This window comes from Typopeltis vanoorti, chromosome 17 (assembly GCF_054136105.1).
Source record: "Typopeltis vanoorti isolate ZY-2024b chromosome 17, IOZ_Tvanoo_1.0, whole genome shotgun sequence".
Classification (NCBI taxonomy): Eukaryota; Metazoa; Arthropoda; class Arachnida; order Uropygi; family Thelyphonidae; genus Typopeltis; species Typopeltis vanoorti.
In genome coordinates this window covers 28242205-28256296 of record NC_143565.1, presented here as the reverse complement: position 1 = coordinate 28256296, position 14092 = coordinate 28242205, and the positions used below count along the sequence as shown (strand labels likewise).

General features: G+C 36.2%; 1 protein-coding gene across 1 annotated transcript in view; it reads left to right on the top strand.

Moving 5' to 3' along the window:
- LOC150097244 (TOM1-like protein 2) overlaps window positions 1-14092 on the top strand; it is a 253155-nt gene that overhangs the window by 213431 nt on the left and 25632 nt on the right. The window contains exon 13 of the mRNA XM_090407627.1: window positions 674-712. Within this exon, the coding sequence (XP_090263753.1) occupies window positions 674-712 (39 nt within the window). The remainder of the gene's footprint in view (window positions 1-673; window positions 713-14092) is intronic.

Sequence of the window (14092 nt, the reverse complement as noted above, 5' to 3'; positions counted from 1 at the left end):
AAAGATGCAGTGTGAGAGGAGATTAGCTGATCTGGTGAAAGTTAACTCAAAGGAATTATTCTGCTAAATGCAAGCAAGAGAAAGAATAATTATGGCAGGTTGAAACTGGTGGATAGTCATGGCAGCAGAATAAAATTTGCAAAATATATAGTGGAATTATTGAATGAGCACTTTATGAGTGTATATCACAATGGTGTAAATGATGCAGTGCAATATATAGAAAGGAGGCAAATATTAGGAGAATTGGGAGTGAAAGAATCAGAGGCGTATCAGGAGTTGGCTGCATTAGAAGGCTGTGGGAATGAATGACATATTACGCATTCTTAAGGAATGTGCACCACAGTTGGCTATGCCCTAGTTATATAATGAAAGTTTTGCAGGTAGGATTCCTAAGGAGTGGAAAGAAGGCAAAATAATACCACTCCACGAGCATGGTTCTAGGACAGAAGTTTCCGCTTATAGATCAGTTTGTATAACTGCAGTAAATATGGTAGCCAAAGTTTTGTCAGATTTTGTTTTGAGACATATAATATGATGATTAGTGTATATGCAGATACTTTTGTTGTAATTAATGTGTAAAATAACAATTTTACACATTTATCACAAGTAGTATGTTTATTTTTATTTGAGGTACTGCTTTTATGAGTTGATAAAATCTTCTTTGTTTGTATAGAGTGGAAGTGGTCGCACAGAAGATCATGGTGTAACAGAGGTAAGTGATCTGTTATAACTTCTTGTTTAATTGTAATATTTAAGATTTTAATGAACACTAAATGAATTTCATAAGGAAGATAAGAAATATTGACAGAATGAACACAATAAATCTTGTCATTTTAGGATAGTCAAGAAACAAAAATATATAATTTCTTGTCAAGAATAATGTTTCATATTATATTTGACAAAAAAATTATATTCTTGTTTTAATCCTTTACCAAAGCATGAACCAACATTTTGTGTGTGAGGTATGTTCACGAGTAATCTACTTGTATATAGAGGCTGCAACTTCATATCGATTACCTCAGTATCCTAGATGCAAAAACATTGTGGGAAGGGTCTCTATCTGGACTATTGACATTCTGTACATCATTCTAATTATGGAATTAAAATTTAAGTATACATTATATATTGTTCTGTATAATATTTGTTAAGATCTGGGTTTCTATGCCAGAATTATTCTTAGATTTATTTGGAACACTGAGGAAGGAAATTCTACTACAATCCTCACTTTTTCCATGAGTATTATGAGAACTTTACTTCAGCCATCCAAAATCTAACCTTCAGACCAAGGAGTCACATAAGAATAGAACTTTGAACCACTTTTCTCTTGGCAAATTAATATAACTTTTTCAGATCAACAAAACACAAATTGCTGTTGCAATTTCAATATCTTTTTGACTATTTGTTGTCATCATCAAATTCCTGACATGTTCCTTTAAGGGTTTGGGGGGGTGGGTGCTTGTACAGGATGCTGTGAGAGTACTACATTAAAATTTTATGATATTCCTAACAACAATTTTCCTCCAAATTATTTTGTTATCTGTCAAGGACATCGTTATTGCTGTATCTTATATTTGAGCTATCTTAAAGTAAATTCGTGATAGCCTCTATTTTGTCTGAACCCAGTTTGTTTGTCTTCTCTGGGTTTCTATGCTAGAGTTATTCTTAGGCTTATTTGGAACACTGAGGAAGGAAATTCTTCTACAATCCTCACTTTTTTCCATGAGTATTATGAGAACTTTACTTAGTCATCCAAAATTTAACCTTCAGACCAAGGTTCTGAATTTTACAGTGTTACTACTGTATATTTTCCTACCTCTATATTTGAGCATTTCTGGTTGAATATCATCTATTTTATCTATCTTCTCACTTTTTAGATTTCATGGATTTTTGGTCTCTATTGTATTCCTGATCATTCCTTTTGAATATAAAATTTAATTTAATGTCCAGGAGAATACAACAGGAATGCTATTTCATTTTATTTATTTCACATTTTTTTGCTTTTGAAATTTAAAATTTTTGCCACTAATATGTCCCTGCTAAACCTGTTTAACAATCTTTCAAATTAATTACTGTATACATCCAGATCATCCATGTATACAGTTTTTATGCCACCATTATCATTTCTGATTTGTTTTACAATACTTATTTTTATTTCCAGGCTTCTTCTTCAATAGCTTCCAGAATATTTTGGCATCTTTGTGATGTTTATCTTCAATATCCAAATCAAAATCTTATCAGTTTCATTCAGTTATTTTTACTCACAGCTTTTTTACATTGTTCCATTAGAGAATGCAAAGAACATCACTAGCTTTATTGCTAGGAACTTTCATTATGATTTCTTTTCGTGACTGCCTCTTAGCTTCTAGAATTCATTATGTAGGTCTGATTTTTCTTTCCTTGCAGACAACTTTACAGTATGGTACTTATTTTTTCCTTGTTCACAACTAAATGGTGATAACTCCCTATTTGAAATCCCCTGTATACTCTTGTATCCTGAACCAGTCTGAAGATACCACTATCAACAATAATGTATAAGTTTTCTTATTTCTTGCATGTTCTTGACTTGTGAATTTATGTATATCTTTATGTTCTAACATAGTCTTATTAATGACTACTACAAGTCTAGAAGAGAAACTCAGTATACAGCTATTATTACTAGCTTTACTCTTGGTTTCACATTTTCCCAAAATATTTCTTTATGTCTATGATTCATTTTTCCTTACCATTTAGGATAAAATTTTTTGGTAAGACAGCATGCATAGATGATGGCGAGTTAGTAGCTGTAGTGGTATGAGAGCCGGCGGTGAGTTAGCAGTAAGAAAGCAGATGTGCAAGATAGTGAAAATGTGATTTGTGTAAACGGTACTGAAAAACTAATTCAAGATGTGAAAGGAGATAATGAGAGTGAAAGATAACAGCGTGGTAGGTAAAGTAGTCAGCTTGTTGCCCAGATATGATAATGATGAGTTGAGAAGGCGAGCAAAGATTTTGAATGGTGTGAGAAGAAAAGTGTTCATTTTGTGAATGAGTTTGAGGGGTAGATGGAGCTGTATAAAAGAGATGGGCGCTACATTGCAATGGATTTAGTATGAGTTAGTTGAAGAAACTGTAACTGCAAAAGTGAGATGAGACCTGATGAGGCAAGAGGTGTTATGGAAGAGCAGGAGAGTAAGGTAGGCAAGTTTGTGAATGGAGAGGTGAGTGGCGCAAGTGAAGAGAATAAGAGAGAAGGAACACGGAGTGGACAGGGAAATGGGGGATAGAGTCAGGATGCATAGGGCGACACTGCATGAAAAGTGTAGATGATAGTTTCAGGAGTAGAAGTGTGAGTGCACAAGAAAGGATTAAAACAGTCAAGGATATGGGGGGCTGACATTTAGGTCTGGATAGGGGTGTAATATCAGCGATGATAGAGGGGAGAGTGTAGAGGAGTCATGTCCAAGAAATGGCACTTGTTATAGAAACAGAAATGAGCCTAGTGTGTATGTTTATAAATACCAAAAGTATTCAAAACAAGGGGAATGAGATTGTAACATTGATAGCGTTCATTCACCCAAAAATTGTTGATATAAGTGAGACATGGTGGAATGAGGATGACAGTCTTTTACAAAGACAGACAAAGCAAAAAGGGAGGAGTATTGTTGATGTTGGCAGTGGATTTGTGCCCATCTAGGGTGGAGATGCAAGGAGCAAATATTGACAGTAGTTTTGAAGCAGTATGGTGTGAAGTGGAGGTGGACAGGATGAATATTTAGTAGGACATTGCTATAGATCTGGTAATTGAGAAGGAAATGTTTAGACAAATTGATCTGGCTGATAAAAAAAAAAAGGGGGGTGATCATTATGGGCAATTTCAATTATGGAAATATAGACTGGAATGAAGAGACAGCATCAAGAACTAAAGAGAATGAATTTCTCGAGTTTTTAAGGGATAACTACCTTAAGCAGTACGTAACAAAAGCCATACGTGGATTCAGGATCTTTGACCTTGAATTGATATAGGAAGATTGAAGTAAGTCATTGATTAACTCATCAGAAGATATTGTTGTAAATGAAGTTTTTTTATGTTGAGCTCATATATGAGAGGTTGGTTGATCAACCTATAGTACATTGGTACCATGTATGACTAGTGGCCTGGGAAAGGAGGAACTTGTTTACATTTGACTTAAATGAATTGAATACTTATTGAATACTGCTCTCAGATATGGGGTGGGATTCCCAAAAGAAGCTCTCTCAAAATGCTTGATTCAATACAGAGGAGAGCAATTAGACTTATTAATGACCCATCTCTTACCAACTCACTTCCCCCACTTTCAAACAGACAGTTGGTCTCTGTAATATGTATATTCTACAAATATTTCCTTGGAAAATGTTCATCTGAAATAGCATCAATAATTCCCTCACTTAGTACTAAGCTCGTTGGAACACATGCTGCTGCTGCTCAACATCCCTTCAAAGTGCACCTTGAAACCCACAGAACAAGTTTCTTTTCTTCCTCCCTCATCTCTGCTACTGCTGTACTATGGAACAATCTTACCCTGATGTAAACAAAGGATTTGTGATTTGTATAAGTTTAATAGCTGTTCAGGGGTGAAGTAACATCTTGAATGAAAAAGAAATCCTAGTTTTTTAAAAGTAGAGTATGCAATGGTTGCGATGTGTTTATTCCAGGAGAGGCTTGATTCAGGGTAATTCCAAGAAGAGTAATTTCAGATTGGCTGGAAATTTAGGTATCGTCAAAAATAATACTGAGAAAATGGTTCTTTTTTTATGAGAAATAAGACAGTACTCAAATAACTAACTCTTATTTAGAAGCATTGATTAAGTGGTAATAAACTATTTAATAACCAACTAGTTTTGCCGGCTATTGCTGTCGGCATCTTCAGGGTACAAATAAGGTAGGTAAAGTAAATTACAAGCTAGATGTTAACTGACAATTCTAATTCAATAACAAAATAATACTGAGCGTGAAACAATACCCATGTCGCAGATACGTGATTTACTTGTTGAGAAACATTTTGTAGTTGGTGCTGAAGTTCATTTCATGTGTGTTTAGTGATTTAATCAGGTAGGATTAAATCTTGATTCCTGTTGAGGTTGTTTGTGGAACGAGCGACTGTATCTGCCCATTGAAGATTCTGGAATGGTAGTTTTCTTCTATATAAGGCATACAACTTTTATTCTGTTCAATAATGTGGTTGGTTGTAGAGAAGTGGTAAGAAAGGCCTGATATATCTTGTCTGTTATTTCTTACATAACCGATGTGTTCCCTTTGGCTCATTTCGAAGCTTCTTAGTTACATTGGTCAGATCTAGAAGCTTCAAAATGAGACAAAGGGAACACATCGGTTATGTAAGAAATAACAGACAAGATATATCTGGCCTTTCTTCCCACTTCTCTACAACCAACCACATTATTGAATGGAATAAAAGTTATATGCCTTATATAGAAGAAAACTATCTTTCCAAAATCTTCAAAGAAGCAGTTACCTGTTTCACAAAAAACCTCAACAGGAATCAAGGTTTAATCCTACCTGATATATGGAAGACCTTAATAAGATCACTAAACACACATGAAATGAACTTCAGTGCCAACTACAAAATGTTTCTCAACAAGTAAATCATGTATCCATGACACGGGTATTGTTTCACCTGAATTAGAATTGTCAGTTAACATCTAGCTTGTAATTTACTTTGCCTACCTTTTGTACCCTGAAGAAGCCGACAGCAATGGTTGGCAAAACTAGTTGGTTATTAAATAGTTTATTACCACTTGACCAATACTTCTAAATAAGAGTTAGTTATTCATTAATCTCTGTGGTCAAGAATTATAACAATTTCAAGACAGTACTCGGTTTTATTAGCATTGAAATTGACTAGATTATATGAACCCCATTGGAAGATGGCTTGGAGATCAGAATTGAGGGCAGTAGTGGTTGATGTTCTGTAAGTTGAGTTGTGTAGAGTAAGGTTTATCAAATGAAAGGGAGAAGTGCAATGTGCTGTCATCTGCAAAACTGTGTATTGGGTTGGAGGTCAGCTGAAGTAGGTCATTGATATAGGAAGAGAGTTGGTAAGAGGATAGAACCTTGCGGAACCCTGACATTATTTGAATGGTGAGAAGATAAGAAACCATAAATAAATAATAAATTAAAGATAAGATAAAGAAAGGAACCATCCACCACCACACATAGTGTGCATCTAGACAGAAAGCTGGTAATCCAACTACATGTCTACTACAACACTCTACTCAGTGTCACATCTTCTGCCAGTTGGTGAAAGTGACCATGAAGTGATTACTTGGGTGGTGGTCAGCCATATTAGGACTTTTGTGAGAAAGAGTTATGTGTGGAACTGTAAGGCAGTGATTATGGCAAACTCAGGAGGAGGCAGCTTGCAGTGATATCAGGGAATGTGGAATTGCATGGGAAGGAAATCAATACTGCTTGGTCTTATTATGTGCCAGGAATTATCTAGCACAGGCATGAATGAGTGTATTCCAAAGGTCAGGAGATTAAATAAGGTAGGTGTAAAATGGATGACTGAAGAGGTGACGCATGCATTCTGGAAGAAAAGGACATTGGGGAGGCATCACAAGATGAGTGGCAATCAGTTATGTGAGGAGTACAAAGAGGAAGCAAGGAAGGTGACTCACTTGGTAAGGGTAGCAGAAGTGCAGTATGAGCAGCAGTTAGCAAATGATGCTAAAAGAAATCCTAGAGAGTTGTTTTGATATGTGGCCAGTAGAAGGAATAATGATTATGGGAGGATGATTTTGATTAGTGATAATGGGAAAATGATAAACGCTGAGGAAGATATCGTAGAGTTCTGCATTATTGTAAGATAATGCAGAACTTGAGAGCAGTGGGAATGGAGGAGGAACCACTGATGGTGAGTGAGTAGGATATATGAGGAATTGATTAAGTTTGATTGAGTAAGCAACAAAGCCATGGGACTTGATGGTATATCACCACTTCTTGAGGGAATGTTTTAGGGAGTTAACAACAGCTTTAACATACATTTTTAACACGAGTCTTAGATTAGCCCAGGTCCCAAAGGAATGGAAAGATGGCAAAATTGTTCCCCTTCATAAAGGAGGTCATAAGACTAAGGCTTCGAATTATAGGCCAATCTGTTTGTCTGGAGTTGTAGTCAAGGTGTTGGAGAAGCTAATGAGGACAAGGATTCAGAACTGTTTGGACAGCAGCAGTAGAATTCTCTTTAATGAACAGTGGTTTTGCTAAAGGAAGATTGTGTTTTAGCAATCTGCTTGCTTATTATAACAAGGTGATGAATACATTGGACAGGAGAGATGAATATAAGTAGTATATTTAGATTTTGCAAAGGCTTTTTGATAGATTACCACATGACAAACTAGTAGTTAAATAGAAACATATGGAGTTGGATAGTAGATTAGTGTGGTGGATTGGAGATTGGCTGTCTGATAGGAATCAATGGGTTGTATGGGGGAATGATATTCCAGAAGAGGGAGGTCACTAGTGGCATGCCTCAGCAGTCTGTTTAACTTGTATGTAAATGACATTGGAAAGGGTTTAAATGGTGATATTCAGTTGTTTACAGATGATGCAAAGTTGGGGAGAGTTATGAGAAGTACAGCAGATTTAGCTTTGCAAGAGGATCTAAATAGACTGTCTAAATGTTACCAAGTGTAAGGTTTAAAAATTGGGAAGCAAAGATGGAATGCAGTGTATAGGATTGGTGGGGATATTTTGGAGGAGATGGAGGATTTGGGGGTTGTGGTGAATAAGGAATTGAAATTTCATGGAGATTTTCCTAAAATTGTGAGGACAACACAGTGGATTATGGGAATGATACAGGGAACACTGACATGTAAAAGTAATCCTACATGTAGAACCCTGACATGTAGGATGTTTTGATTCCACTGTATAAGACTGATCAGACCACATATGGATTACTGTACAGATTTGGTCGCCAGGTTTTCAAAGGATGAAGAGATGTTGGAGAGTCCAGAGACGATTGACTAAGTTGGTCTCTGGAATGTGGAATATGAGGACAGAATTGAGAGAATGCAAATTACAGAGCCTAGTGGATAGAAGGAAGAGGAGAGAAATGATCGAGATGTATAGGTTGGTAAGGGGGACAAAGGAGGAGAACAAGAAACCATCCCTGGAATCTGGATAATACAGCTGTGAGCAAGGGGCTGAAAAGTAGATTTTTTGCATGGAGAGTGGTGGGTGATTGGAATGCATTACCTAAGAGTTTGGTGAGTGCAAGGACAGTGAATGCATTTAAGTTGAGGAATAATGAGCTGTGTGTGTGTGTGAGAGAATGGGATCTCTCATTCTGTCATTTTTGATTTTTGCTTACTGTTTCTCTTTGATGATGTTGTCTTGCCATGATTTGTGTATGTCAACATAACCTTAAAAACTGTTGATTTCGATACACCTAATAATGTGGCAGTTTTTGTCACTGATTCTCCAGCTAAACACGCACCAGCGATTTGTGGTCTTTGAAAGTCAGTCTCCCATTTAACATGAATTATCACTCAGTACAATTGCTAATGCACTTGCCTGAAAGTGTAAATAAAACAAGAACATTCAGTGGTGCCACTAGAAGTTTTTTTAATGTAGCCAATGCAAACAAATCTTCTCTCATTTTCCTTTTCCCTCTTTTACCTTGCTGTGTCGAGGGTTTATTGATCATCGGACCTCAACTGTTCAGGATAAGGTGGTCAGTCCTATGCCTTGGTGTATCCTATGTCCATAGTGATGTTGAGTTCACAAGGCCAGTTTTCCTGCTTTGTGAGATGAAAAACCCCAGATAAACTGGGAAGAAAACCCTACTATCCAAGCCCAAGACCAACTAACTTGGGTATGGCTGAGAAAGATCCTTAAGCTCCTCACGTCAGTGATGGGAATTGAACCCAGGACGCTCCTTTCCCAGGCATATGGTTGCGAGGCACATAGCCACTTGGCTAACTGCGCGGACATGCAAACAAATGCAATTCCTAAATCTTAGTGTTTCCATTATTTTGTTCAACTTCTGTGTGTGTGTAAGCCTCTGTAGCTCAGTCAGTATAGACGAAGTCCTTTAGTTGGAAAGACCTGGGTTTGATTCCTGCTCAAGACATGAGGAACCGGTATCTGATCTTTTTCGACTAAAGGTGAGTTAACTGGTCTCATAGGGAGGTGGGGGTTTCTTCACTTGAAAACTTAGGTTTTTCATCCCCCAGAACAAGTAAATCAGCCCTGGAACACACACACACACATACACTTCTATAGTGTGTGTGTAAAATCGTTTTTACTCCCCCCCCTTTCCCAATGCCAGACTCTGCGACAAGCTAGTTGGGGTTTCCCATAGTTGCAAAATCATAGCAGACCCTGCATAAAGCAGGATAAAAGTGCTGTAAAGAGGAAGAAGATATATATATATATATATAAAAGATGGTTTTCTATGTCAGTCATCTCTCAAATTCTTTGATTACTACAAAAATGCATTTTCTTCTTCTTCTTCTTCTTTTTTTTTTTTTTTTTTTGTAGCTGCAACAAGAACAAGATTTTGATGAAATGGAACGATGGCTTGAAGATAAGGTATGCTTTTTCATTTTGTCCCCTTATCATGTATATCATTATTGAGAAGTTTAACATGTAATACTGTTTCCAATTTGTTGGAAAGTTTCAAAACAAATCATAACACAAACTGTTGGTATCTTTGCCAAGCTGAGGAGGTATGCAACTTTGAAAAAAAAGCAAAAGTAATTAAATTACTTTTTAAGTCTGGTCAAATGTCTACTTCAGCTGCTTTCCACATCTCAGAATTTTGATGCTTTTCTACCTCATATAGATATGTACTCCTGATTTCTACCACTGTGCTGTCACTGGTTGTTTCATTTAGCAGTCTTTCAGGGCAATTGAATAAGTTCATGTTTCAAACTTCTCTTGTTGGCATGTGTTTGAATCTCACTGCAGGTATGAATGTTTGTAATTGTCTTCAGATGGGAGATGAATTTCATTGCCTGGTGTGAGACCACTTCCCTGCTTATTAGAGGCCTGAAGTGGCTTGAAAAAGTTCCATGTTTGGTCTCTAGAGCATAGTTTCTAGACTGTGTGAAAAATAAATTAAAAATTACAAAAAATATATATGTAATTGATAAAACAAATGAAAAAAAATTCTTAGTCCTCCCATGATACTAATGTACTAAAAGTTTATTAATAATCTTTCATGGGTGGAAACTACATTAAAATAAAATTGAAAAGTTAGATATATGCATTGAGAGGGGATATGAAAGAGTTTTTTAAAAAAAAGTGAAATTGAAGAGTAAGAAAATAAAGATAGTTGGTCTGCTGTCTCCGATAACAGAATTGAGAAGGGCCATGATTGCTAATGAGGCAATGAGAAGATTGTGTAGGAGCAAAGGTGTGCAGTTTATAGATATATGTGGAGTAAATTTGATTAACAAAAGGACTTGCATGTGTCTGGTAGATAAACTATATTTGAATGAGTTTGGAGTCAGATGCTTGGATGAATTGTTGTTTACTGAGATTCTAGGAGTTAGTACAAAACCAGGGAAACTAGAGATGTTAGGGTGGGATGAAATCAAGCATGTGTCATCTAGCCACTGGGACGTGTGAGTGTAGGTATGAACACGTGGAAATAAATAGTCACCCCTGGGATAAATGAGTGTGAGAAATTACCATGAACAGCTAGCTAGGTACAGTAACCCATTTATATCTGAATGCGTTGATAATAACATTAGGCAAGGACAGCTGTGAGCCTAAAGGAATGTTGAAATGCATGTACATGAATGCCTGAAGTATCAGCAATAAAACAGAGGAGTTTCTGGTATTGGTCAGCTCAACTTGGCCAAAAATTATTAGCATCAGTGGGAACTGGTTGACAAAGAATGATGTAGTTACAGCCATAGAATGTAAAGGGTAATGTAAAAGGTACAGTTACCCATTTAAATCTGAATGCGTTGATAATGACATTAGGCAAGGACAGCTGTGAGCCTAAAGGAATGTTGAAATGCATGTACATGAATGCCTGAAGTATCAGCAATAAAACAGAGGAGTTTCTGGTATTGGTCAGCTCAACTTGGCCAAAAATTATTAGCATCAGTGGGAACTGGTTGACAGAGAATGATGTAGTTACAGCCATAGAATGTAAAGGGTACTGTGTCTGCAGCAGAGATACAGGAAATAGGGCAGGAGGTGGGCTATTATTAATGATTACTGAATAACCTTGACTAACAAACATAGAAATTAAGGAAGATTGTAGATATGAGGAAGATGATTCATTTGAGGTGGTCTGGTGTGAAATAAAAGCAAGTAGGCCTTTATTTTACACATATATATATAAAACCTCAGAAAAAGTTATATGCATTAGTGAGACTTGGCTAACAGCAGATAATGTAGTTACAGGGATTGAATGTGAAGGGTTTAGTATTTACAGGGAAGATAGAGAAGATAGATGGCAAAAGGAGTGTTGCTGATGATAGCAGATGGATTGCAACCAAAAAGAACAGGAGACAGGCAGGAGGGTTCATTTGAAGCAATCATGTGAGTTTAAAGTCAGTAAGAGATTAAGGCCATTTAAGGCACTTCAACTATGGAGATATATACTGGAAGGAAGAAAGATCACATGGGAGGAAGGAAATAGAAATTATACATCTGATGAGAGTTAATTACTTTAGGCAGCATGGAGGGGACTAGGGATGGGAAAGTATTGGACCTGGTCTTAGGATCAGAAGAACTATCCATAACCAAGTTGACAACATTGCCTCTAATTGGTGAAAGTGACCACACGGTCTTGACTTAGGAAATTGTAAAACATGAGGAATATTCTATCAAGAAGGGGTATTTGTGGAACTACAATTCAGGTAATTATGACATGCTTAGAAAGAAGCTTAAATCTGTACCATGGCATAAAACACTGTAGGGTAAGGATATTAGTAGTGCATGAGATATAGCTAAGGGTTATCTAGAGGAAGCAGTATCAAATTGTATACCTAGGATAAGGAGGTTTAATCAGGTAGATGCTTTAATCAGAAAATGCTGTGTAGGGTGTATATAAAGAGAAAGGTGACCTCCAACCTGATGAACAGTACAAGAGGCTCAGGCAAGAAAAAGACCCAAGGAAGGCAAAATCAGATTATGAGAAGAATCTAGCCAAGCATGCCAAACGAAATCCCAAAGAGTTCTTTTATTATGTGACAAGTAAGAGGAAGAATGACTGTGGAAGATTAGCCTTAATGAGTGATAATGGTCATGAGGAGACATAAGCAGATAAAATCGTTGAGTTACTGAGTGACCACTTTGTAAGCCTATATCATCCTAGTGAGGTTACTGCTTTAACCTATGTGACAGAGATACTAATGTGGGAACAGAGGTGGATGAATAGGAGGTTCTTAGGATATTGCAGAATCTCAATGTAAATACATCTGTGGGATTAGATGGGATATCAGTAGAGTTTTGCAAGAATATGCGAGGCAATTCACAATGCCTTTGACTAGGCTCTTTAAATTAAGTCTCAGCTCTAGTAGAATTCCAATGGAGAATAAAATAATTAATTCCCTTGCACAGGAAGTTCTAAGACTGCAGTAGGAAATTATAGACCAATCAGCCTCTCAGACGTGGTGGTCAAAATTGATACTAGAAAAATTGATCAAAAACAGAATTCAAGAATTGGTAGATAAAAATATGATACTGTATGAGGGTCAACATGGCTTTGTGAAGTGTTGATCATGCCTTAGTAATTTATTAACTTTTTATAATAGAGTAACAGCTATAATAGAGTAATAGAGCAAAAAGACCAATACTATGAAAATAAACAGAAACAGAACTCTTCAGCTGCATTTTGAATGGAGAGCCTATAGAACAAGTAAATATTTCAGATACTAAGGCACAGTCTTTAGTGGAAATAGACAACAGAATAGACAAATCTGGTATCTTTTATAGCCAAGTGAATAAATTTATATGGAATAAAAGAGAAATTATTCAGAACACTTAAACTAGTTTTATACAAGACAGTGTTCAAATCAATTTTAACTTATGAATTGGAGAACTGGGTTATAAAATACTTCATTGAAGACTGGAGACCAAAGACATGAGAGTTCTGAGAAAGATTAAGAGAGTAAACAGATGGCATCAGTGGCAAAATCATATTAATAACAAGGAAAGAACTTAATATTGCTGGCATTCAGTCATGTGAGAGCAGAGCTAATCTCAGATGATATGATCAGTTAAATAGAGTTGGAGAAGACGAAAGATTAACCAAACAAATGTTTTTTTCAAAGGATGGCATGAAAACGATCCAGAGGAAGACCAAAATCTAGGTGGATTGATATAATAAGAGTCTTAGAAAACCAAAATATAAGATCTTGACAGTACTGGAAACCTAACAGATTAATTTGGAGGGAAATTGTTACTAGTAAGTTAATAATGATGGAAGTATTGAATTTTTTTTTTTTTTAATTTTTTTTCTTTCTTTTTTTTTTCCGCACTTGGTTCTAATATAAATTATTGTTGCCAATAAATTATATTCTTGTTTAATCCTTTCCAAGTGTAAGAAACAAACATTTGCAGATGAAGTTTCTTCATGACTGGGCTATTTTTTTTATAGAGGCTGATGATTTCACATTAATTGCCTTAGTGACTTGGATAAAGAATTAAACAAGAATATATCTTAAGTATAATTTCTGGGAAATTCCCATGCTACTCCTCATAAACATTATTAATATAATTAACGGCTATATTAGCCTGTTTTTGTTTAGGAGTGTCCCTTATATTTAATACATTGGCTAACATAACTCAAAAGGGGTATATATATATTTTAGGGCATTATGGACGAGTATGGAAGGCAATTATGGCAGAATAAAAAATGTGGAAAAATTATATACATACCTTGATTTTGGTTTAAAAGATGCCTTCTAAATCCAAGCTCTTGTTGAAGGGGGGGGGGGGAGAGGGAAAGAACATGGGGATGTACTTGAGACACGGGAAATAAGTTTGGGAACCTGGGTTACTATTAATAATATATATATAAATATATATATATATTATTTTGTTGTGGGGAGAGGGGGGGGGGAAGAAAGAAGGGGAAGGGTATCCTTA